The 26,043-nt window shown below is 38.0% G+C and overlaps 1 protein-coding gene and 3 long non-coding RNA genes across 6 annotated transcripts; 3 read left to right on the forward strand and 1 right to left on the reverse strand.

The window, feature by feature from the left end:
- Positions 1-1,079: 1,079 nt before the first annotated feature.
- frs3 (fibroblast growth factor receptor substrate 3) lies at positions 1,080-15,592 on the reverse strand. 2 transcript variants are annotated; one of them, XR_005280924.1, is made up of 8 exons: positions 15,289-15,592; positions 11,923-12,043; positions 11,725-11,813; positions 9,406-9,592; positions 6,498-6,659; positions 4,444-4,562; positions 2,960-4,363; positions 1,080-1,591 (listed from the first exon to the last, which is right to left on the reverse strand). XR_005280924.1 is itself a non-coding variant. In XM_038286411.1 (7 exons), exons 3-7 carry the CDS (start codon positions 11,788-11,790, stop codon positions 3,065-3,067), a joined length of 1,833 nt encoding a protein of 610 aa, XP_038142339.1. In that variant the 5' UTR covers positions 11,791-11,813; positions 11,923-12,043; positions 15,289-15,592; the 3' UTR covers positions 1,080-3,064. The 2 variants fall into 2 exon arrangements, 1 of the variants encoding a protein (XP_038142339.1); XM_038286411.1 differs by having other exon boundaries at positions 1,080-4,363.
- LOC119784385 lies at positions 15,167-19,679 on the forward strand. 2 transcript variants are annotated; one of them, XR_005280926.1, is made up of 6 exons: positions 15,167-15,599; positions 18,481-18,683; positions 18,798-18,869; positions 18,999-19,232; positions 19,390-19,496; positions 19,613-19,679. It is a non-coding gene; the product is annotated as an uncharacterized LOC119784385 (long non-coding RNA). The 2 variants fall into 2 exon arrangements; XR_005280925.1 differs by lacking the exon at positions 15,167-15,599 and adding an exon at positions 17,984-18,108.
- A 1,910-nt stretch (positions 19,680-21,589) lies between these two features.
- Positions 21,590-22,951, forward strand: LOC119784382. Its single transcript, XR_005280922.1, has 4 exons — positions 21,590-21,613; positions 21,706-21,771; positions 21,963-22,051; positions 22,803-22,951. It is a non-coding gene; the product is annotated as an uncharacterized LOC119784382 (long non-coding RNA).
- Positions 22,952-22,956: 5 nt separating this feature from the next.
- On the forward strand, positions 22,957-24,215 carry LOC119784383. Its single transcript, XR_005280923.1, has 3 exons — positions 22,957-23,697; positions 23,784-23,839; positions 23,994-24,215. It is a non-coding gene; the product is annotated as an uncharacterized LOC119784383 (long non-coding RNA).
- Positions 24,216-26,043: the final 1,828 nt, after the last annotated feature.

The following is a 26,043-nucleotide window of genomic DNA, read 5'->3' on the forward strand; positions in this document are numbered from 1 at the left end:
CTTTCAAAGTCTTTTGCATGAGTAAATCTTAAACATCTGCCTCTTTATTTCAGCTTCAAAAACCAAGTTAATATGAGCAATAAGAATAAAGAGGATGGCATCAGTTGGCCTGTGCTTCCCTCATGTCTCCTTTCAGGCAGCTCTGAATAAATATGTCTGGTCTGAATGAAGCTTTGGCCACATGAGACACTCTCTGAAATGCGCAGTGACATTCCTGCCACCCAGAAACAAAACCAGAAGACAACGACGACACTATTTCTGTGACAACCTGATAAAAAGTCTGACATCACATTATTTTTCTCATTTTGACATGTACCTGTAGCTTATATGGGCTACTGTTAGTATGTACAAGTAGCAGCAAAAAACCACCAGGACAGTGATTATCAGACTATAAAGATTATCCCTTCCTACTTCTTCCTTCTGAATGGCTATAGATGCGGATGAGGTGGAATGTGTGGTTTTTATTATTTTAATTTGTAAAAAAAATTCAAAAATCTCTTTTTTTTTTTTTTACCTCCCTTCACCTGTTTTCACTTTGTGCCTTTTCTATCCCCCAGCAAGACATCCTATGGCACATTTTACTTTTAATTCTTCCGACAGTAAGCAATTACAATTTGGCACTTAAAATATAAATACAGTCATTCTTTCTTGCTTTTTATTTTAGAAAATATACTTAAGCACATTAATAACAGTAATACAGCAGTGTCCAGTGATAATTTGAGATGAAACTTTGGTCTCCAGATTACCTACTGGACAACAAAACACTGGTCATCATATGAAGGAAAATGAAATTATGTAAATATATTCTTTGAAATTAATAAATAAATACGTAATAAATAAATAAATACTTGATTGAAATGGTTGAAAAGTATCCTTAGAAAAAAAAAAAGCAACTTTATGACTTTCCGACATACTTAAACCCTTTTAAAACAGCCCTGATAACAATCACTGATTTAGCTCAGTTCCCAAAAGGGTTACAGCTTAATGCCACTGTTTGAGGTCATCAACGTTTCTACCGAGAACACTTTATTTAGCCATTGAATCTGCTGTCTAACAGTGTCCATTTCAGTCTCTTTTTTTTTTTTGTGTTAAAAAGAAAAAGAAGAAAGAAACAAAAAAAGGACCCAGCCTGTTGCTGCAGAGGTGACAAAATGGCCAGAAGTCAAAAGTGCAATGTGACTGGCATGGACCAAACTTCCCTGCACGAGGAAATGATATGCAGGAAATGAGAGTGAGGATGATATGCTACGGTTTTGTTTCTGCATGCCGACAGCAGAGAGCCAAACTTACTTTACTCAATGTGTGCTACGGTTCCTGCCATACAGTTAGTTACTTCTCTCTCAATATCTTCATCTTTTTCTCTTCAAACTCTTCTCAGTTAAAACTGTCTATACACAATGATTTAATACAATTCAATAGGATTGTGTGCAAAATGCTCTTTAGGAATATAGTAATAACCATACGAGCCACAAAATTAGACATAAGTGCTTGTGATGAGGTATGAACACCGGCCACAGGAGAAACCATTGGCCTGCCTTCATGCCATCAATGGTTCCTCACTGATGAGGGTTGCAGCTCTGCTGTTTAGAATCTGACAAAAATAAAAAATAAACATGAATGAAATGAGTGTAACTTTAACTTGATAATACCATATGGCAATGATTGCTTCCACCAAAAAAACCCAAAGCTAAAGCATAAAGAGTCATAATTAGAGGGATACAGTGTCTTGCAAAAAAAAACAAAAAAACAACTTGTGACACTGCAATCACAAACTTCCATATTGGGATTTTATGAGATAGAACAGCACAAAGTGGAACTACTGAGTAACAATTTACTTTTAAAAGGACCAAAAGAAGCACCCGAGAAGGATAACTCTGGAGGAACTGCAAAGATTCAGTGCTCAGGTGAAAAAATCTATTGACGCAACAACTGTGACCCCTGTCCTCCGCAGGTGTGTTGTAAAGAGAGAGCCCCTATGTAAAAACAGTAAAGAGAATGCCTATTTATAGTGCTGTACAGGTCGTGTGAAGGGACACAGCAAATTGGTATAGGCTGCTCTGAACAAACACCATCTTCCTTAAGGGCGGGTTATATTCCTGTAGCTGTGTGTCGCAGTGAGCTTGTCGCAGGTATGACGCAGATATTTTTGATTTATGCCCAATTTTGAAGCGTGTTCTGCGCTATGTTATTCCACGCCACAACGCAAGAGGGACAATCACGAACTAGCTAGGATAGTGGGTGTCCGTGTGTCGGTTAGACAAGCTTGTTTACCATCTACAACCCCTCACCCAACGCTGGACGACACACAGTTTATCCGTGAATGTTCCCGAAAGACTGGCCGTGGCGCTGCGTGTTTTGGCACAGAGCTACAACGTTAACTGCGACACACACGCAGACGACCTGGTTTCTGAGCATAATCCAGGCTTTATCCAACATGGTGGTGGCAGCATAATGCTATGGGGATACTTTTCAGTAGAAGAGCCAGAAAAGGTGGTCATTTGATGATGGATGGAGCTAACTGCAGTCAATGCTGGAAGGGAAGCTGTAAAAGACTTCAGACTGGTACAGACATTCACCTTCCAGTAGAACAGCCGTAAACATGAAGCCAGAATGACCTAGCTAACGATCAGATCTAACTCCAATCGAAAATCTGTATTATTTGCTTCTCAGGATCTTTTTCTTTTTTTTCATTCATTGAATGTATGGACACTACATTGTGTTGGTCTTTCACATAGAATCCCCTCAAAAAGGTATTCAAGTCTGTGTTTATAACATTAGAAAAAGTCTAAGAGACTGAAGTACTTTTACAAGGCACGGTATACATATATTTATGAGACTTAATGCTATTAAGAGCAGTTTTACCTGAAGTTTGGTTTAAAAAAAGACATATGGCAAACCCTCCTCAGACATTTCTAATTTCCATTCATAATTCAGTCTCATCGTGTTTCTAATTAGATACCTGCACCATTTCAGTCGTCCCGAAGCTCGAATGGATAGATGACAGTGAAGGGTCCAGTGTGCTAACATGAGGATGAGCCTTTATCTGACTTCAGTCAGAACTTCTTTACAGAGGCAGGTCTGTGCTGTTGTGGCGAGTCTTTCTGGAAGTCCCATCATCCCTGGGGAGTGCCTTCTGCAGGTTGGACATGGCAGCGGTCTTCTTCAGGTCAATAACGGCATAGCACTCACTGCGTCTTGGTACGGGAGGGCCACATTTTTTGGGTGGTAGGCGCTGGTGCTGTGGCTGGGCACCCCCACTGCCGAGGGCTTGGCGGGAAGGGTCTTCCTCCAGGTCCACCTGGATGTAATTCAGCTGCCGCGATGCAGGTATGTGGCTGTGCTCACAACCGCCGACCCCTGAACGCGAACGCCTTCGGATATCAAAGCTAAATATCCGCCCCCCGCTGTCTGGTCGACACACCCGTGGTTGCGGTGGACAAGGGTGCCGGAGGCGGGGTGGCTGCACCTGCTCTGTGTTGACATAGTTCTGCAGGGCGTCTCTGTGAATACCCCGACTGTCCTGGTGGTACCCATTGGGCGTCCCTGGGCCTTCTGAGAACTCATACTCATCAAAGTCATCCTCCTCTTCTTCGTATTCATCCTCATCCTGATCTTCATCGTCCTCCTCCTGCTCATCGTCCCGCTGCAAGGCGCTGTACTCCCACACAGGTGGCAGTGAGGGCAGGTTCTCGTAGTTGAGAAGAGCTGTCCGACGGTGGCCTCCGCCCATGCTCCTCTCACAGGCGTAACCTTGTGGGGGTAGAGAAGAAGGCCCATGGCCGTGAGAATGCAGCAGGGAGTGTGAGTGGCTATCCCCGGTGCTGCTGCTGCTGCTGGACCCCACAGACTGAGACACACTGCTGGGGCTCAGGCGCTGCTTGCGGCCACTCCGCAGGTCGTTGATGTTCTCGTAGGTGAGCTCGCCGCTCTGGGAGCTGTCCGGGTGCTCGTGGCTCGGATGCCGGTGCATGTGGTGATGGAAAAGATGGTAGGAGTGAGTGTTGCACAGGTGCATTGTTGGCTCGTCCCCCTCAGTCTCTGAGCCTGTGGCGCCCTCTGCTGGCTGAAGGTTGTGAGGATTGTGACCGAGCCTCTCCCTCTCAATGAGATGCCGTTGAGCTGGAGTGGGCCCAAGCATGAATTTGACTTCCTGCGAGGACGGCTGAAGGAACACCTGGGGGTCTTTGCGCTCCTCAAGGGGACAGCATCTAAGGTTGGATTGTGGATTCCCTTGACCTCCGACAGGCATGGCTCCACGTGTCGTTTCGGGCAAAGCACTGGGTCGCACCTCAGGCAGAGAGTGCACACAGTGACGCATGGAAAGATCCCCGTCCATACTCACAGTATTCACATACGTGTGAGTCTGTTCGGAAATACAGAGACAGGTTTCAAGCTTGGGATTCTCAAAGGTAACATAAACAAGTGAGTGCAAACAGGTCTGACCTGGTCTTCCAAACCCATGAGACTGTGTCCATGATCTTCTAGAGATGGTTGGGAGGAGTCCCCTCTGATGGGATAACCTGGATACCCATTTGGAAAGGACTGCACAGGAAAAGCTGCAGCTGCACAGAGGAGTGAAACCAGGGATGTGACAGTCAATAAATTTTGTTTTGTTTCAACCAAGTGAAAATATTAAACTGCATTACCTATTACCTATTATCCTCCGAGTAAAGAAAACGGGTAAGAAAATCCTACAAGTAAAGGTTGGAGATGGGATGGGGAGTGTGTGAGAGTGTGAGGTAACCTGATTCTTTGGGCAGAATTCAAGACCCTTTTGCAATACTTCAGAAACTACCCAAACATTGAATACCTCTGGTTTATATTAGGTTTTAAATAGGTGTGACAGCTCACTGTCACTCTTAATGGCTAAATTACATCCCAAGTTATCAAGATGTGTGTCAGAAAGGCCCTGTCAGAGAAATCCAAGTGATAATTTTTGACACAACTTGCAGAGTAAGGTTGCCAGATGGTCTAAGAGCAATGTTTTGATTGTTCCGACCAAATAATGTAAAGTTATTTGTAGTTTGACTGAAAAGCTATTGCATAAAATCACAATAACATACAAAGTAAGAAAAACTTCTCAGTTATTAAGACTGCTTAGCTGTACATATAGACCCTGTACATACAAAGGTAAACAGTTTTACGCAATTTATTGTACAAAATGGAAAATCTGGAGGAAAGAAAATGTATAGGTGCTTGTGTAACAAAACAAAACACCTTAAAAATCTACAACCAGATTTTCAGCCATCAAGGATAATCAACAGAATTTTAAGTACGATAATAAACACAAATTAAAAAGAAGATGCAAGGGTATGGTCAAATTATAACAAAAACCCTTTGAATAGCAACACTACCTTTTTTTCAATAAAAATTTACTTTTTAACCTTTGAAAAATATTTACTATCTGATGCTGCAGAAGATGCCTGATTTAGACTGTAAACTTGTGATTCATATTTTTTACCACTTGAGGGCAGTAGAGGATCATATAACCACTGTTGCTACACAACCATGTAAAAAAAAAAAAAACATTTTCAAATTGAACTCTTCATATTTCTCAGTTCTTTAAGTTCAAGATAACATTTAAAAATGAATGTGGATTTATGGTTAAAAAAAAGTAGTGTAATAGTAATTAGAGTGTAGATGTAGGGAGGGAGTGAAGGAAGGAAATAGTTAGATCACAAAGAGGAATTAGCGTCAGAAGAAAGTAAAGATGATGAGACAGAAGATATTAAACAGAAAAGGGTCAGAAGAAATGAGAGGTCAAATAAAAGGCATAACGGAAAGAACACAAGGAAGGAAAAGAAAAAAGATATCGAAGAAGGAAAGGGGAAAAAGCTAAAAACGGGAGGAAGAAAAATGAAAGGACAGAAGTGGGATGTAAACCATCCAATGCATTTCGGAAGATATAATCCAAACTTAAAATATAGCTCCTGATTATAGCTCCTCTTCCTTCCCTTGTCAAGTGGGCAACAGTAAGAACAAGTAGGAAAAAGAAAACTTTGGACTGCTCTGCTGAATCAGAAGAGGTCTTTAGCCTTATGAACGTCATTGACGGAAACACAATGGATGATCGAGGTCAAGTTGAAACTACAGCCCTTCAGGAAAGAAATCCAAACAACCCAATTTTTACAAATATAGGGAACTTTTGTGTGTATACTGTATGTATATATATATATATATATATATATATATATATATATATATATATATATATATATATATATACATACAGTATACACACAAAAGTTTCAATTTAGTTTTCTGGCCAGACACATTAGGAGGAGATGACAGACCCCTCAATCGTCTATCATACACGTAGATTACCATCACAGTAACTCAAAAGAGAAAATTTTAAGACAAAAAATTTACCTAGTGCTGCTTTAAGAAGATTTAATTTTAAAGTGTGATAAAAAGAACAGACTGAAGATTGCAGAAACCTTGGCAAAGCATCGCCGCATGCAAGTTTGCCAGGGATTAAATGTGCAGGAGTAACTCACTGTTGGGAGTCTGTGGTGTGCGAGACATTTCCATTTCTGGTGTATGGCCACTGCGACTGATCATCATTGACTCCTCCACCACGTTGATGCTGTTGCATTGCATCAGCTCCTGGAGCAGGTTGAAGATCTCTTCAGCCCGGGAACATTTGAATGCAAAGATTCCTGGTCAGAGGATAAACAAAACATGGCAGGTAAGAGCATAATCGCCAATAAAATGTGATTATGGCTAAGAATGACATACATCAGCCATACAGAAGGTATGTAAAAGTGTTTTATATGCAAAGAAAGTGAAAGAGGAAAAACATTAAATAAAGTCAAAGAATATAATTTAAGAATAACATAAAAATAGAAAATTACAGTAACAGCTAAGGGATGACAAAAACAATACCAATAAGAACTCTTCTAACTTTTCTTTAATAAAATATCTAAAACTTTAGCCACAACCCAGATTATTGCTCAAATGTGTCTAGAAAAACCCATTTCATGATGGTCTCCAAGCAGGAACACTGCCCTACACTTTCAGTAGGCTCTTCCTACTGAAAAATAAATAAAAGAAATGTCTATAAAACTGGAAAATTACTATTTTTACAAGGAGCACTTTATCTTGACCACTCTTACTTACAACTAAGTAAGATGAGAGAGAATTGAATTCAAGAAAGGCTGTGAAAGTTACAGTCCAGCTAAACCTGAACATATCTACACTTAAATAAATCAGTAGAAACATTAAAACAACCAGACCTGCAACAAAAAAGATAAATGACAACTAACAGTCATCTTGCCACAAGACACAAGAAAGACAGTAAATCTCCATTCTCACTTTTTCAGAACATAGCACAGAGAATCCTATGGCGGTCAATAGGTTTTCATCGGTTGCTTTCAAAGTCCTGTATCATGCTTTTGTTTTATTTCAATTCTATTCTGTTTTTTTATATCAAGCCACTTAACATACACTTTACAGATACTAGTGTTGTCAAAAGTATCGATACTGAAACGTATCCAGATACGATACACATTTTCAAAAGTATCGATACAGTGCTACCACCAGTGGCACCTAAACAGTCATTCATCTAAAGTGCAGAATAGAGGAAAATGCACTTTCTGAAAATTGTCTGGTTGAATAATTCTGTGCGCTTTTCAGTTTCAGGCTTTTTTTGTAACAGGTGCAGCTGCTGAGAATTATTTTTGTTTATTAACTGGTTTGGCTAGCGTCATTGTTATGTGTGTAAAGCATAGCCAAGGAAGGAACACGTGATTTTATTTTTAGAAGTTTTTTATCAAGCTTGCTTAATATTGTGCACAGCATACAACCTCAAAATATTGTTCTTATTGTTTATTGTATTTATTTATTGTATTTTATTTATTATTGAAAATATTTCTGTTGAATTTTGGAGTCCGTTTTTATCCTTGTGTTTTTGAAAATGGTATCGAGTATCGAATATTTTCCTTAGTATCGGTATCGAGTTGAAAAGTTTAGTATCGTGACAACCCTAACAGATACAAATGTATTCATGCAGACATATTGGCTACAGTTTTTCCCAGTAAGATCTGGTTGAGTCTTCTGTGATCCCTTACATTGAACATGCATGTGGTAGAGGAAAAATCCCTTTTAAAAAAGCAGAGACCTCCAGCACAACCAGACTCAGTGTGAGCGACCTTCTCTTATGCAGATGCACAAGTGACACAAGACACACAAAAGAGGAACATAGAAGCACTAATCTTTAAATACTTTCATTGTTAGAAAAGGTAAGGGTCAACTAGCTCCGTAGGTGGCTCTGTCTGGGAAAGAAACAGTTAAGCAGATTAACACTGAGCCAGTTTTCATTACAGAAATAATTAAAGTTGGCACATATAGTTCACCAATGTAAAGGCTGAGCCCACAGCTATGTCTAGGAGAGAAACAGGACTAAGCACTGAAAAATACACCCAGCTCTATCATCTATAATCAAAGTTGTTGATGGCAGCAGCCCTGTGGATGCATCCCTCCATGATTATGCCACGGATTAACAAAGCGTCAGGCCAAATGAATCTACTATGATGAGCAAAAGCAGAGATTTAGAAGTTGAACTAACTCCTGCATTAGCTCTGCTGGTTTGAAAACAAAACTCAAATCAAGCTTATTCTTGATGAAGGAAGACAAATTATGTCTAGCAACGCTGTAACGAGAAAAATAAAACTGTATCTCAACCGTACCAGATTCAGGACAAATGTTTACCTTTGTACGCTTAGAATATCAGAGAATACTATGGGAATTAGTACTTGGTAACAGCGAGTACTAAAATGTAAGCACTTTATTTTTGGGTTGGAAAAACCTGGTACTTGTTCATCCCTACAGCACTGTCTCATGGTACTCCTGGCAATAGGTCTCCTCTGAAAGCTAAACAAAGCTGGAGATTCTATCGCAGCTAAAAGCACATTATCTGTTTAAATTAAATGGCAGTTGCTGTAACTTAAGATTAGGTGGAAAAACAGCCAATTTGTCTGAATGTTGAACAGAGACAATCATCCTAACATCACTGCTAGCTGATTGGAGAAAGGTAGGACCTTCGAGGTAGGTCCTACCTGGAGGGGTAATCACTGTTACAAGTACAACAGTGATGGACAACCCGATTCAAGGACAGGAGGAGCTTCTGCTCACAGAGCAGAATTGACAGTCATGAATAAAATACCACTTTGGTCAGGATTTTGATGAATGAAAAGAATTAAAACTCAGTTAAAAGCTTTCAAAAGTTGAATTTGCATGATATAGGCCGTTTAAAGGAGTCATACCTCATATTTTGCTTTTACAAACCACCTAAAATTGTCTTTAAATTAATGCTTGACCAAAAAAAAGTTTAAAAAGCATAAAAAGAGGGATTAAGGGAACTCAACCATAAGTTCCTCTATAATCAAGTGACACACTGTTACCCACCCTGCCCTGTCTGACAGCGGCGACCACTCTCAAAGGAAAACAGGTTGGAGTCATAGCCATAGCGTCGCAGGCAGAGATACGGCCACCGAATGGCGTCTCTTTTGCAAGTGTGAAGAATGAGCTCAGTCTGGGTGAGCTCCATGATCCCAGAGCCCAGCTCGTTTCCTTCATCGTCCACATTGATGACCTAAGGGTTGGCGGAACAGAATGACATCAAGATAGGGATGTTTAAGTGAAGGCAAAGCAGACACCAATCTTACCTTAATGTTTTTTGTTTTTTTTTATTGTCATGTAATTTTTTTATTTCTTCCCTGCTTCTCTTTAAGAAAAGACATGCTGAGCTGGTGTTTAATGCAGAATCTGAATGTGTCTCTTTTTGTTTCATTTTTGTATAACTAATGCTGCACCAGAACATTAGCTAATGCTGCAAATCTATCCATTTTCTACCTAAATAATTTATTATTGTATCATAACTTAGGAAAAAGGGCATCAAAAAACATGCAGGAAGTAACCTGTTGACAAATGCAGATTCAGTTTATTTGAATAAAAAAGGGTTAGATACTTGACATGTCTTACATGGGTCCTAGGCAATTATTTGGTTCATCGCTTTAAGAAAATTGGAGCATTAAATCTGTCTTATTCTGTGGTGTTAGTAGAAGTTTTTTTTATTTTATTTTGGAATGTCAAAAAAAAATTATAATAATAAAATCACTGTTTGGTGAAAACAATTGGATAAAGGGCATATTGCTTCAACTGAGCTAAATCAATTTCACCAAAAAAAACAATCTGGCTAGTATAGATGGGTATTTACTAGTAAGATTAACTTGAGTAACTTTTTGGAAGAAAAGCAAAGAAACAAAAAAATACTTTTACTACATAATTTTTATATGTACTTGAGTAAACATATGATAAAACATCACTGGTCTCATATTTCTGGTTTCTCCATCCATTGTGTATAGCTTCACTTAATGAAAACAAGCTTGTTTAAACAAATACGCACCGTTAAAAGAAACATTCTCTTCTTTTTTCTACTAAAGGCTCCTGCTGAGTCTCTCCTGTCATTTAGAGGTTAAAGGTATAGTGAAGGATGTTCTTTTTCCAGGTGGATCATCAAAATAGATGGTCCGCCTAATTGTCAATCATTTTGGCCCTCAGTTAGCTGGCTTTTTCTGTAAATGTGCACTTTTATGTGGTGAGCTACAGTTTCAGCCAGTCATTGAAGCTCGCCTTTCTCACTGCGGTTCTTTCAAAAAGGCAGAGGTTCATAAGAGAAAAAGTGTCTATGAAGTTTATAAGAAGAAAAGAAAGGCCTCAGAAGAGAGAAACAAGACCAGAGTGTTTTTGGGAGATTCTTTCACACATTGGCGTACGCTGAAAGCACAGGTCATGCTTCCAAATGATGCCTTGGTTGCAAAGTTTCTACTTGACAGGTAAAGTTTGGCATGCTATCACTGCCAGTAAAAGTTATCTACCTCGATATTGTAACTTTCTATGGAAGATAAGTTTATTTTTTGTAATCTGTATCGTTATAAGGTGGCCACAGAACCTTATTTTCCCCGGAATTATGTCCTCATTTCCATATCAGGACACACACACATACAAGCATGCCATGATGCTTTAATGTACCAGTGGTCTCATTTGTAGGGATAAAGTTTTATATATAAATATATATAAATATGGGTGAGATTAGATCCATCTTATCATTGTATCTTTGCACCTCCTCAAGAAGAAACGGGCTTGTGCAATGCCTCGCACACGTTTAATAGACATTCCTTCTCGGGAGCCACTACAGGGTTGTGCATGTGCATTTATCTTTTTAAAAATGGAGAGGGCGTGTCTATACAAAAATTGACGAAAATCCTCCACTATACCTTCAATTAAAATACAGTAAATGGTATACTTTAATTTATTTTATATTTTATCTTTATCTTAATCTTTGAAACACCAGAATTTGCATATCACTTAAATTTAGTTTAATTTAACACCATTTTGTAAAACATAAAAATCAGTTGTTAAGATCAGGGTTAGTCAGTCGATCAGTTACTCAGTACTTCAGTAGACTTTTTGCCAAAAACTTTTTTACTCTTTCTTGAGTAATTTTTTCAAAGGATCATTTTTACTTTCACATAATCAAAAATATGATGAAGTAGCGCTAATCTTGAGCTAATTGAGTGAATCTTTAAGATCACTGGATCAAAGATCAAAGGTCATTTAATGCTACTAATTAAATGTTATATCCTCACTACTTTTGGTTAAGCATGTATAAAGATTATGCACTATGTACAAACCATTTTAGGGGGATAAGGATTAAAAAAGGACCTTAAATTTGGTGAGATGGTTGTCTTGGATGGGGTCTCTGTAAAGACAGCTCCAGCAGCTCCCCATAGCTTCAGCAGGTCAGCTGAAACCTGGAGAATAAGATCACTGTCAGCTTGAAACTACATGCCTACAAACACACGGGGAATAGAAAAAAAAAAATAATGAGCTCTTTCAGGGATTCAGTCTTTAGCTTCTTACTCAGTCCAGGCCATCAGTGTAAAGGGATTCTCAATCCCAGGATCTTCTACTGGGCAGCTGCTTCACAGGCCAAGTAGCCTCCTGTGCAGACATCTTCGAGGGAGGAGGACTGCTCTGTCCCCTGAAATTATCAATTTTAAATTATGGTCAAATATACAACCAACAATTCGAATGAATGTGACTAATTTAAGATGCATGACATGCATTTTTTTCTATGTGGAACAAATAGACAAAAAAATTACTTATGCATTTGTCTTTCTGTTTAAACACCCAGTTATGTCTGAGTTTTAACCATTTATTTGTTAATAAGAGGTGAATCTGAAGGTAGCCCAAGCTTTTCTAATTACATCCAGTTTTTGCAATAAAAGCCGACCAATGGCAGAAAAACATTCCCCACAGCATAATGCTACCACGTCCATGCTTGACCATCTTTACAGTGTTCATAGGTTTGAAAGCCTCACCTTTTGTCATTTTGGCAAAATAGTTCAGTCTTTATCTCCTCTAATCAAAAAACTCATATTGCTTATCCATCTATTGATAGAAGATTTAAGGCTAAAAGTACCTCATAATACAGGATTTCTACATGTGATTAAAAGAGCAGAGGTTTCCTGTATAATTTTTCTTGTCTGGATCAGTGAAGAATAAAATATTTCAGCATGGGAAAAACATTCGGCTTTTCAGAGTTTCATTTCCTAAAAGGAAAAATAAACAAACTAATGCTTAATAAACGAACTGCATTAATATACTGATTAAATCAAAAATCATATGACGTGTCTTTAAATTGCCTACTCATACTTTTTCACCTTTTATCCAACTTTTTTTTTTTAACCTGCTGCCTGAAGGGTCATTCATGCAAAATTCAAAATGAGGCTATTTTATTACTTTTTTTGGATTCTCCATTACTACATATTCAAGATAAACTGGACCTTTTTAAATCAGGTCCAGTTAAAATGGATAACAAAGCACATACACAGAACTATCCATCTATCTAAATATCCATCCTTCCATTCAATAACATCCATAAATGCATCTGTGTATGAGAAATTATAGATCAAAGTTTGTCGAATTACCTATAAAAACTGACAGAAATGTTCTTATCCAAACTTAAAAATCAGGAACCAATGTGAGCATCCTGCTTCATAACTTATTGGATTATTAGTTTACATTTAATCACAAACAATTAGAATATCAAGATAATAAAGAATTTATGCTTGTAGATGACATTGACATGGTACATAAATAGGATTACTTGAAAATGTTATGTTATTAAAGAATACAAATAAAAAACATAACTTTAGGGTAATAACTACCAACATTTTAAGATTAACTGCACAACAGAAATATCGCTCCTACAAATATTTATCTCTGACCAACAAACTGAATAGTGAAATCTATCGAAAATTTAAAAAGGGGTCATTTCTAGGGCAACTAAGTATTATTTTGCAAATCGATTATTATCTTATTAATCAATTAATAATCGGGTAGTCAAAGGTTCCTTCAATCCAATCCACTTTATTTATACAGCACATTTAACAACAGAAAATGTTTCCAATGTGCTCTACATAACAAATAATAACCAACAATACAACACAACAGTACATAAAAACAATACAATAATAAATCAACTAAAAAAGGACACAGAGGACCACACAACTTAAGAAGATTTTTTTATAAATTAAACCAGATGAAACTAAAATGTTCCACTTGAGGAGTTCTGGATTGAACATATTAACAGATCAAAAGGGTTTTTTTGTTGTTGTTTTTTTTATCTTAAATGCAAAATGTTTATATATTTTTTTTACAATTTTGTTTTAATTACTGCTCTAAGTGGGTCGCTCTGTCTGCTAAAGGCATGTTTACAGTCTTTATGCTCCATTTCACAATTAATCGATTACTAAAATAGTTGATGATTATTTCAGTAATCAATTAATCCAATTAATTGTTTTAGCCCTAGTATTTCACAACTTTTTTGGACTCTAAACAAGTTTAAATTCAGGCTGAACAGGGTCACAGTTCAGTCTGTCTACAACCAATCAAAATTGGTGTAAAAAACAAAAATATAGGAACCCTGATACCACCTGAGCTTGACCACATCAACCACCACCATCATCCAAACCCAGGGGCAGAGCTAGATGGGGGGCCAGGGGTGGCCATGGCCACCCTTAGCCAATCATTGGCCATCCCTACAATTTCTTTCTCTCAAGTAGAATATTCAAAGCATTTTAATTTTTTATATATTAACAATTACCTGACAACAAAAAGACTGCGGTTAATTATGCACATCAATATACGAACATTAGAGATGATTAGTACAGAATTTATGCTCTTTCAGAACTAGATTTTGTGTTATATGCCATAAAAACAAAATGATGTTTAAGAGTCTTCAGTGAAATCATAGATTATGTAAATAACTATTTTAACAAAATCCTATTAAATCATTATTTTATGTAGATATTAATACTTGTAAATATAAATTTAATACAGAATGATATTGATAAAAGTAGGTAAGTAATGATGATGGAAAAGATGTTCGCTCCAGAACTCAAAGAATTTTATCCAATATAGCATTTATCTAGACGGATGTTTAAATATATGCATCTATTTACTATAGTTTGTCTTTTTTTTAGAAATATGGACGCTGTGCTTAAACCTGGTGCCTATCCACTTTCGACACCCCCTCAGAATACATTGGTTATTGCCTGGCCACCCTTATAAAAATGTTCTAGCTACGCCTCTGTCCAAACCAGATGTTCATTCACCACCTGTTCTTTATCAGCTTATGCCCGCACATATCAACCATCCAGCAAATCTCCCAGTTAAGAAGACAAGAGTCCTATAAAAGTGTGCAAACCTATATAGACATACAATAAAAGAGAATAATCCATCCAATCAAGCTTGTGCAGAGAGTTCAGACAGAGTTCCCAATCTAGCTGCAGTTCCTCACATCAGGAATCACAAAATACAAGCAGCAGTTAAATCTTGCACTCATCTCATATGCATCCATGTGTGCATTTTGATGTTATTGTGGCAGCATGCTGCACACAGCAGCCTCCCCGCAGTGAGCTGCTGCTCTAACCTGGGCCTCCACATCTGACTGGAGACACACAGCTGCACTGCGAGCAGCTAATCAGCTAAAGCTACAGCCAGACTCACACACAGCAATGATGCACATCACACCCCCTCTGATCAACCACACAGCCCGATAGATATCTATATCTTTATATATACTTTCCAAAGGAGCGCAGCGAGGCTGTGATCCTCCCTGTCAATGAGCTGAAGCCCAGCAGAATGAACCAACACACGGATCACTGCTGCATCAATGCACGGCAGGCAAGAGGAGAACGACAGTGATGGGCTGCTACTCACATTTCTGCCATACCAGGGCTTTTTTATTATGAATATATATCAGCTTTAATGCGAAACGAGCACCGAGGCTGCGATGCGATATCTGCGGCTGCTGCTGCTGCTGGCGGCGGTGGTAGCAGGAGCGGGATGTGGCACTCTGACGGAAAAGTCTCTGCTGAATGAAGCGCTGAGTGCGGAGAAAATGTTATTTTTTTTTCTTCCTATTACGCCCCCCTACTGCAGCACGGGCCTCCCTGCCTGTATGACATTTCCCGAGCAGCTGGGGTGAGAGTTCACAGCCAGTCAACGAGGTTGAGTTGAGCGGAAAGAAGGTAAGGAACGCCGGAGGACCAGGGAGGAAAAAGGTGTGTCTGGGAGGAGGAGCACTGGGAGACACTAAAGCATCCCTAACCTCCTCTCAGATAGATCACCTTTTCCTAAAAGATGTAATTAAAAGCCTGAGGAAACTTTAAAAGTACAGCATTGATAATGAAAAAAACAGAAAAGAAAAAAGGAATTTTAGAATAGAATAGAATAGAATAGAAAACCCCTTTATTGTCCCACAATGGGGACATTCTGGTGTTTGCAGCGGCAAAAATATTATAGAAAAAATTGTCACACAAATAAGGATCTTAGAAAAATGTATAAGAATAACACACTAGTGAAGAGACTGAGTCTGGTTCTTGTAGGTTACTTCCTGTTAAAAGGGAGTTTTTCCTCTCCACTGTCGCTACAAGCATGCTTAGTGTGAGGGATTGCCTTCGAGTCAACGAGTCGATGCAATGGACTGGTTTTCCTTAGATAGAAAACTTTTAATCAATTTGACTGATCTTTGAGCTCTTTGAGAGGTGTGTTGTGAATTGTTGCTATATAAATAAACTGAATTGAATTGCCAGTCATTCATCAAAAAAACATACAAAAAATGTAAAGACATTTGAAACAGTTTTAAATGCTAATTTAAATTAATGCTGCCCCCATTCTTTAGTTTTGATCGTGGGAACATTGAACAAGTAATTAATAACTTAATCACACTAACAAAAAATTCCAAATCTGAGGTGCTGTGGCAGCTCGGGGATAGAGTATATGCTATTCTTAAAGGAATAGTACACCCAAAACACGATTAGCCTTCATTTTCTACTCACCCCCATGCTGAACAACACTCTGGAGTACTTTTTTGATATCTCAAATGCATCTGGAGATCTGGGAGGCTTCTTGCTGTCTGCTGACATTCAAATAATGGAGGTCTATGGTGCCCGAGACAGAAAGGTCCATAAAAGTCCACAAAAAACATGTCAATATTCCTCCGTACTGCTTGTCCGATGTATTCCAAGTGTCCTGAGTGGGTAGCGTCCATAATTTACTCGAAACTAAGTCATTTAGAATGTTTTTAGAGCATAAACAGTAGTGTATAGGATTTCCTGAAAGCGCGCGCCTGCGCGTTCACGACGCTACGGAAGCCGGTGTTGTGAGAAAAAGTGAATGTTTGCGAGAATCTGATTGCGCTCGCGGGAGCGCGCACCGCAGCCCGCTGAGCGATAGCGTAAACCTGCTTTTCTCTGGATTAAACGGTCATGACGTGCAGATACACACAGTTGCATTATAATATAAGCCTAATTAAATTATAATATAGGCCTAATTAAAGATTCGAAAGCTTAACGTTTGTCACATAACGGCAGTTACGTAATAGAAATTTTTCTATACTCGGTCTGATGACTTTGTGTAGCCCTGATATTGGAGACTACACTACAATAAATATGATTTACTGGAGGGTTTTCAATAAAGATATGATAACTTTTGCAACGATCCTCGTGACTCTGCATTGTTTTTTATCTGATCTGGCCGTATATAGCACGAGTTTCCCATGTTTCTATGTGTTTTGCAGTTTTCAATCGGTTTTCACCTGTCAAAAATTGATTGAAGGCACAGTATAGTCACTCAAAGGTTATTTCTACCTAAATATGACTAGATTTCCTACAGGAGATGCATGATTTAAAGATCTGAGCTCACAAAATTGGAACTCTTTTAAAGGACCATTACAACACAAAATAGCCATTTTTACTTGCAAAAAGAACAAGTCCTTTTTAGGCAAAAATCACCTTTCTTCAACCACATTTGGCCTTTAATCAATTTCTAGCAGGGCGTTTTCACCAGCCGACTTGCTATAAACTGATTAAAGCCCAAATACTCTCATTTAAAGGGGATATCTGCCCAAATATGACTTCATTTCATTCAGAACCTCCATAATTTAAAGATCTGAGCTCACAAAATAGCTTGGAACTCTTTACCACACTAAAAAGCCATTTTGACCTGCCAAAAATTGATTGCAGCACCTTCCTTGTAACTATAATATATTTACTGCCTCAAAATGTCTGGTCTTGACGCTAAAGCATCATATGTGACAGATTACAACCTCATATATCTCACACTAACTCTTTACGCAGTTTACAAGTCGTGAAAGCCAAAGATAGAAAATCTATTCTATATTACTGATGAGGGACATGAAGTGATTTTGAGGCCGAACTCCCCTTTCAGTTGAACATCAGTAGCTTGAAACCATATTTGACAAGTGTTAAAATGCTATTTATGCATTGCATTGATTCCTTTGAGGCATGCGGACTGCACAAGCATACTGCATGCACACTTCAACGGAGATTCTTAATTGACATACGCATGCGTGCGCTGGACACAAGACGCACTTGCGAGTCGCAACGTTATTCACCATGGATCCCAGTCTCTTTGACCGAATAAAGTCATTCTTAGCCGATGGAACTATGCCCCTTGGCTTATCTGCATTCCAACAGAGCAATTTTCGACGAAAGTCAAAAGCTTTTGAAGTGCAAGGTGAGATGGGTCCTCGGGAAATGGCGTCCGAGGGACTTATACATTTTCTTATTTTTCTTGTTGTAAGAAGTAGCTACCAGAATTCGTGTCGTTAGTTATACATATATAATTGTTTTGTTTTTTTTTTATTTTAGATTCTGCAGCTATTTGTGTTCTTTTTGATGGTCTATAATTGATAGTTAAGTGTCCATTTGGGAAGTGCGCTCTAACACGAGTTTGTGCGTCTTTGAACGCATATTTAGTGTTTCTCTAAGACTTTTTTCAAAACATGGTCAGCTTAACATAGTTTACTTCTTGTGTGATAAATTGTTAACTTATTAAATAGTTTTCATAGTACATGCTTGTAATTAATATTTTTTTTTTTTTTCGCAGATGGCCATCTGTACTACCTAAGGCATAGAGGACAGCCTAACTGTCATAAGGCCAAGGTGCTCCGTGGAAAAGAGGAGGCCAATGTAGTCTTTGTAGACTTTCATGCCAGCAGCACTGGTGCACACTGTGGCCAGAAAAAGACAACAGAGGCCATCTCAAAAAGATTTTACTGGCCTGGCATGTCAGACGACATTAAACAGTGGGTCAGTATGAGTGTATGTTATCCTGTCATATCTATCTATCTAAAAATAAATTATGTGACTCTAAGTCACACAGATGTGGAAAATGATCATATTTTTTATTTTATTTTTTGTCAGGTGAAGCAGTGTACTGCATGCCAGGCGAGCAGAGTCATCATTAAGCAGGAGGTGGAGTACACACCAATAAAAGTAAAAAAAAAAAAACAACAACATAATTTCAGTCATATTATATTTTACTTTTAGATAAAATCTGTTTGACATTATACTTATTGAGGACATATGACATACATATTAATTGTGATATTTTATGTGTTACAGGTTTCAAAACCATTTGAGCTTATTGGGATGGATCTGATAGGCAAGTTAAAAACAACAAAGACAGGGAATCAGTATATTTGAGTCATGGTTGATTACCTGACAAAGTGGCCCCAGGCATATGCCATAAAAAACAAGACTGCTGAGGAAGTCAGTCAGTGCATCCTCAAGTTTTTTTATCAGTTTGAAGCTCCCAAGAGGATCTTGACTGACCAAGGCCGGGAGTTTGTTAATGAGGTATATATGCTACTGACATTGATTAAAAATATATTAAACACTTATCATGAATAGAATTTTTGTAATAACTCATTTAAATGTTTTGAACTCAATGAAAAACAAAGGCATTATTTCTAAAAATACATTTAATTTGCTGTCTTTATTTATTCCAATACAGATCAACAACAAAGTATGCAATATACTGGGGATACAAAGAAGCCTTTGCTCTCCCTACCATCCCCAGACCAATGGACTGGTGGAGAGGATCAATGGGACCATTCAGAGGTATGTCTTTTATAACATTTGATAATTATCACTTTGAAATTTTGTTGGTTATAAAATAAACAGTATATGAATCGTAAAAACTCAAGAAGAGCTCCATGATTTTAACTTTTTTCTAGGGCACTATCAAAACTTGCACAGGAGAGGCCAGAGGAGTGGGACAAGCACTTGGATGCTGTGATGTTCCAACCCACTCAGGACTAAGCGCCAAGTTACCACTAAATTCTCCCCATATTTTTTAATGTTTGGGAGAGAAGCAAGGTACCCCAGCGAGATCCCTGAAGAATACAGGGTGAGTTGCATTTTGTATGTCAAAGAAACAATGAACAATGTGTATATTAATGCTTCAATCTAACCATTAAATCATTTTAAAGGTGGATGGGAGTGTTGAGAACAACATTTCAGTCGAGGAAATGACTGAGGACATCCTTAAACTGGATGAGGCACTTCAAAGTGCAATAAATAATCACCAGGCCAAAACTCCCAAAAAAAGGCCAAAAAAACTGCCCCACCCTTTCAGGTGGGTATGAAGGTCTGGAGGCTTAATGTGAGGAGCCAGCAGAGAAAAGGGGGAAAATTAGACCCTAATTATCTAGGGCCCTTCACAATTGTGGCCATAGACGGCAAAAGTGTGGACCTGATCAACAGCCAAGGAGTGAAAATTCCTAAAATTAGTCGGGACCATTTGGTTCCTTATCAGGAGGAGCACAGAAGAGTGCCACACAAGATAAAAGATTGCACACCTACCCCGCCGTCATCTCACCCGCCTGCCAACCCGCCGTCATCACACCCGCCTGCCACCCCGCCGTCATCACACCCGCCTGCCACCCCTCCGTCATCTCACCCGTCTGCCACCCCGCCTTCATCTCACCCGCCTGCCAACCCGCCGTCATCACACCCGCCTGCCACCCCGCCGTCATCACACCCGCCTGCCATCCCGCCGTCATCTCACCCGCCTGCCACCCCGCCGTCATCAGGTCCGCCCAAAAGGACCTTCTCTGGCCTCTCCACAGCCACTGCCATTACAGGTTAGATGCACCTCCCCTGCATCCACAAACACCACAGTAAACACCCCAGTTAGCAACCACATTTTTAATAAATGTTTTCACTTTTATATAAACTTGAATTCTCTTATAAATCCAAAATAACCATCAATATAATCCAAATTTGAATCTATGCAACCCTCAAGTCAACAAATGTATACTATGACAATATAAAAAAAAACAAAAAAAAAAACAGCACAAATATTATACTAGGTTTCCATTCGAGCAAGATTATGCTGTATCTGAAGTAGGGATGTGCAAAATAATCGTCATGATGATGCATCGTGATTCTAATTTTCGTGATCTACTTCATCGATTCTTGACGCCAAGTATCGATTATTAATTTAAAAAAAAATAAATAAAATTGCATGAATGGTTGGCGAACATCAGCCAAAAACGAGTGTAATACAACCTAGTCCAGTAGATGTCGCTGCAAATGAGTTGACGCACGCTGCCTTGTGTCACAAGCATTTCCGGCCGCAGGATACTGTGCCTACCCATTCAAAAACAAAACATGCAGGAGAAAATATTGCAATGCATCGCAATAATTCAAGTATCGTGATGCATCGTGATAGAATTGCATCGTGGCCTGTGAATCGTGATTCGAATCGAATCGTGACTTCTTTGGCAATACCCACCCCTAATCTGAAGTGTATTTCAGTCCTTGCAGAATGTCATTCCTACAACTTTGAAAATGATTTTTATAGATGTGAAGGACGCATGGGAGGGGAAAAACCATATGTTCTCCTCTCCAAAATTGGGCCCTTCAAAGTGTTCTTTCGGGACATATTCAATACTGGACCACAAAGAGAACTGGAAAGCGAGGTGAGGTGGTAACATTCTTTTTTCTGGAAAAGGTTCATGTATTGAATATACTTTTTAGTCAGGCACACAAAATTTGCATTATCTTTGTTAATTCTAAATATGTTTTTGAACCTTTCATTTTAAATTTCAGGTTATCAATGCATATCTGTCCCTGCTTATTAAAAAATATAATGACAACAACGCAGACAGGGCATGTGCCGTGGACACTTTTGAAATGACCCGATTTGGGATGGACCGAAACCCAAAGTAAAGGTATTAAAAAATATGATCTCAGGTTAAAGTACAAATTAATACATCACAATATGCATTAATCACCTGGCATTTTTTATTTAATTATCTTACAGATAGTCCCACAGCTATACAAGTTAATCGTGGGCATTGTCAATGCGGGTCAGCATTGGATGCTGGTGGTAATTATTTTTAAATTTTTAAGACTTGATGGTATTGGGTTTTATATGTATGTATGTATATTTAAACATAGTGTATGCATGTGTGTGGATGGTTGTGTGTGTGTACATACTGATGCAGTCTGCATTTTATTGCTGAAAAACTATAACTATAGTATTACAGTATCTTTATTAATTTTTTACACTATATTTAGGTGATCTTGCCAGGAGACAAAAAAACTGTTTTTCTAGATCCACTGGGTGAAAGAAAAACCTCAATAAACCACTGCAAGGATGTTACAAGGTAATTTTGTATTAATTCATCTTTATTTATTAAGCAATTGCTGTAATTAATGGCCAGCGCTGTGGAATTTAAGGTATATTTACATAAAAAGATGTTAAATGTGCAAATATAGCATAATCTATCAAGACAGTTTAGTATCTTTTTTTAGTAGTTTTTTAGTAGTTCTTTTTTTAAACCTGTCTAAGTTTTAACATAAAACTTAGACAGGTTTATATTTACAATGGGGAAAGTCTTAGCTGGGGAGGTTAGAAACTCAAAGAAAAAGATTTTCACATTTTGAAAAAATGATAGGCCTGTAAACAGGTTTAGATTTATCTACCGCTACATAGGTTAATAGACTTTTCCTAGGCTGTGATCATCCCATAATTTTTAATCGTCCATTTCAGCTGTGATAAGTCTTTTTCTCAAAGTCCTCATTATATCCTAATTTTTCTATCTCAATTTCAAAGCATAAAGGTAATAACTGTTGGTTATACAGATATCTATTCCCTGTACTATGCTAAAAAATTATTCTGGTTTTACAAAACTCTTCACTGACAAGTCTAAGTTATCTCCTTTCCTTGGAAATCCAGTTTTTACTTCTTCATTCTACATCTTTGTGTTTTTTCAATAAGAAATGCGATTGGAAACAGTAAGGAATTTTGTTTTACATTACTTCAATGCAGTGAACATTTTAACTATTCAATTCTTAAAAGTAAGGCCTGACTGATTTGTATTGCATATATAGACAACATGCATTTTTGTTTTTTAGATCATTCATGAGACACAGGGGACTGAACGTGTCCAGATGGGCATGTGAGACGAGGTCTCACCCACTGCAACATGATGCTATATCTTGTGGTGCTTATGCATTGAAGGTACATATCACAGCATGATTAAGCTTTATGTTAGGATTATAATTAAATTTAGATTATGCTGCAGTCATTTTAAACTTCTAGGTTCATCCAAAAAAATAATAATTCAATCGTTAATCCCCACACTGGCTGTTGTTATTAAATGTTTACAATCCAGGAACATTTATGAGACATCTTGTCGTGTCCTATGTCTTGTGTTCTGTCTCTGTTCTGGGTTCAAAGACTTTCCTTGAGTGTTTTTATTTTGATATCTCAGATTTGGTTCACTGTTTTGTTCTTCAAGTGTTTCCCATCTTCCTGTTGTCTCTCCTCCTCTATATAAGCTCTCTGGTTCATTCACTCCTTGTCAGATCCTCATTCGAATTAATGTTTACTTTCCCTGGCCATTGGTTCCTCTGCGTTATGTTTGTGTCGTGTCCTGTAAGTTTTCTTGGCTCTTCTGTGTCCTCCTCCTTTGACTCTCCTGGTCCTGTGTTCCCACTGGTTTGTTCTACAGTCTCATCCATTTAACTTTTGTTCTTTGTAGTTCTGGTTTTTGTTTTTCCCCAGTTTAGTTTATCTCTGTATTTCCAGCTCTTGCAGTGGTTTTATTTGTAAAAAATGCTTTATTGGGTTGTTTATAGTAACACTACTTGTAAGAGTACCATTTCACATGATAAATCTGTTCTTCCACCTCATATTTACAGTTTGCAGAGTGCATCTTGGGTGGATTACCCCTTGAGTTCGATAACTCAACATCTGGCGTGAACTCTATCCGAGAACACATTGCCGTTTCCATTTTGGAAAACACCGGTGGTTTTTGTTTTTTTGTTATAATTTATTCTGACAAACATTGCTCACAGTTGAAGGAAAATAAATCATGTTCCTTGTTTTTGCAGATGACTTGAGTAACTTGTGCCATCTGTGTGGGGAGCAGGATGGGATCACTCATTGGGTAACTGTTCTTTACCTGTCCTTCAGTCTGTCTTAGATTAAAAAAAGACTATATATTCAAATGTCCATATGTAAGGAAAACAAAATAAACATGTTTTGGTGTTTGTCATAATTGCCTAGAATTTAATCACTTTTTTTCCTGTTGCCAAATTCAGATTGGATGTGAATTCTGCCCACGGTGGTTCCACAAAAGCTGTGCCAAATACAGAGGCCGAAAGGAATATATTTGTGCGGCCTGCCAGTAGCATGTGTTGCTATTGTTATGTAAATAGTTATATCTTTGTGTGTTTTTCAAATTTTCCTGTTTCATGTTCATGCTTTTGTCTGTATAAATCTCTTTAGATTAAAAGAAATACAATTATTTTGCACCAACACTTGTGAAGTGACTTTTTTTTCTTGGTATTTCTATGACAGTAATGTAGTATTTTTAAGAGATTGAACAACTTCTTGATTTCATGCCATTCCTGGGTAATTTGAAACCCAGCATTTCTTTATGAAATCATATAAGAAAAAGCGATTTTGCAAGTCAAAATGGCTTTTTAGTGTGGTAAAGAGTTCCAAGCTATTTTGTGAGCTCAGATCTTTATATTATGGAGGTTCTGAATGAAATCAAGTCATATTTGGGCAGATATCCCCTTTAAATGAGAGTATTTGGGCTTTAATCAGTTTCTAGCAAGTCGGCTGAGGTCAAAACGCCCTGCTAGAAATTGATTAAAGGCCAAATGTGGTTGAAGAAAGGTGATTTTTGCCTAAAAAGGACTTGTTCTATTTAAAATAAGATGCTTCTGAATGAAATCAAGTCATATTTGGGCAGATATCCCCTTTGAATGAGAGTATTTGGGCTTTAATCAGTTTCTAGCAAGTCGGCTGAGGTCAAAACGCCCTGCTAGAAATTGATTAAAGGCCAAATGTGGTTGAAGAAAGGTGATTTTTGCCTAAAAAGGACTTGTTCTATTTAAAATAAGATGCTTCTGAATGAAATCAAGTCATATTTGGGCAGATATCCCCTTTGAATGAGAGTATTTGGGCTTTAATCAGTTTCTAGCAAGTCGGCTGAGGTCAAAACGCCCTGCTAGAAATTGATTAAAGGCCAAATGTGGTTGAAGAAAGGTGATTTTTGCCTAAAAAGGACTTGTTCTATTTAAAATAAGATGCTTCTGAATGAAATCAAGTCATATTTGGGCAGATATCCCCTTTAAATGAGAGTATTTGGGCTTTAATCAGTTTCTAGCAAGTCGGCTGAGGTCAAAACGCCCTGCTAGAAATTGATTAAAGGCCAAATGTGGTTGAAGAAAGGTGATTTTTGCCTAAAAAGGACTTGTTCTATTTAAAATAAGATGCTTCTGAATGAAATCAAGTCATATTTGGGCAGATATCCCCTTTAAATGAGAGTATTTGGGCTTTAATCAGTTTCTAGCAAGTCGGCTGAGGTCAAAACGCCCTGCTAGAAACAGGCGCGCTGGAAGCTGTTTCAAGCGAGGGGGACTGATGGCTGGGTTGGAAAACACATGACGTCATTATGTTGAGGGCTGTGGCTGACGTTTTTAACATAATATTGTAGGCCTACATTTGTCGCCAAAAACTGCCATTTAAAATGCATCGGAACAAAGCATAAACATTTTAAACTTTATTTCTTCTCTTTTAATCATTCAAAACAAACAACAGCTCCCAATCAACAGGATCAGGAATACTTGAATAAAACATGGCCTAAATATATCCTAAACTGAGCATTGAACGTCTTGAAAGTCCATTCGACTATGGATATGGGGAATAATTTCATATCTGAAACAAAAAACACACAAAAAAAAAATTAACTAATTTCATATTTTATCACTAAATAGCTTAATACAGACATAATATTTAGTGATATGCAGCCTTATTCTAGCGTAGACTTCTTCAGCCACAGGACTAAGATGAATAGGCACATAAATAACGCTAAATGCGGCAGTATAGGGGAATTAAAACCATTTCTTACCTCGAAATAGTCAGAAATACGTTTCTGCTGCCTATTGCTAGCCATGCCTAAACAAATGTGAGGTGGCGGAAGCTTCTGGGGGAGTAGCCTAGTTTTTTATGAAATATAAAAATAATGAATCATTAGTTTATATCTTAGACACAGCCCATCATTTTAATCCCATATCAAACACAGGCTTTTAAAAAATAAATACATAAATAATTTCATGTTTTTAAGTACAATATTATGTT

The sequence above is a fragment of the Cyprinodon tularosa genome, unplaced genomic scaffold (assembly GCF_016077235.1).
Source record: "Cyprinodon tularosa strain WSP-4 unplaced genomic scaffold, ASM1607723v1 ctg224, whole genome shotgun sequence".
NCBI classification, from domain to species: Eukaryota; Metazoa; Chordata; class Actinopteri; order Cyprinodontiformes; family Cyprinodontidae; genus Cyprinodon; species Cyprinodon tularosa.

What these genes read in the sequence shown, in the direction of transcription:
- frs3 (XM_038286411.1), bottom strand. Translation starts at nt 11,790, where the DNA reads ATGGGGAGCTGCTGGAGCTGTCTTTACAGAGACCCCATCCAAGACAAC. An exon ending in ACCATCTCACCAAATTTAAG is followed by an intron (nt 9,593 to 11,724) that starts GTCCTTTTTTAA and finishes GCCAACCCTTAG; the next exon opens with GTCATCAATGTGGACGATGA. An exon ending in CCGCTGTCAGACAGGGCAGG is followed by an intron (nt 6,660 to 9,405) that starts GTGGGTAACAGT and finishes TCCTCTGACCAG; the next exon opens with GAATCTTTGCATTCAAATGT.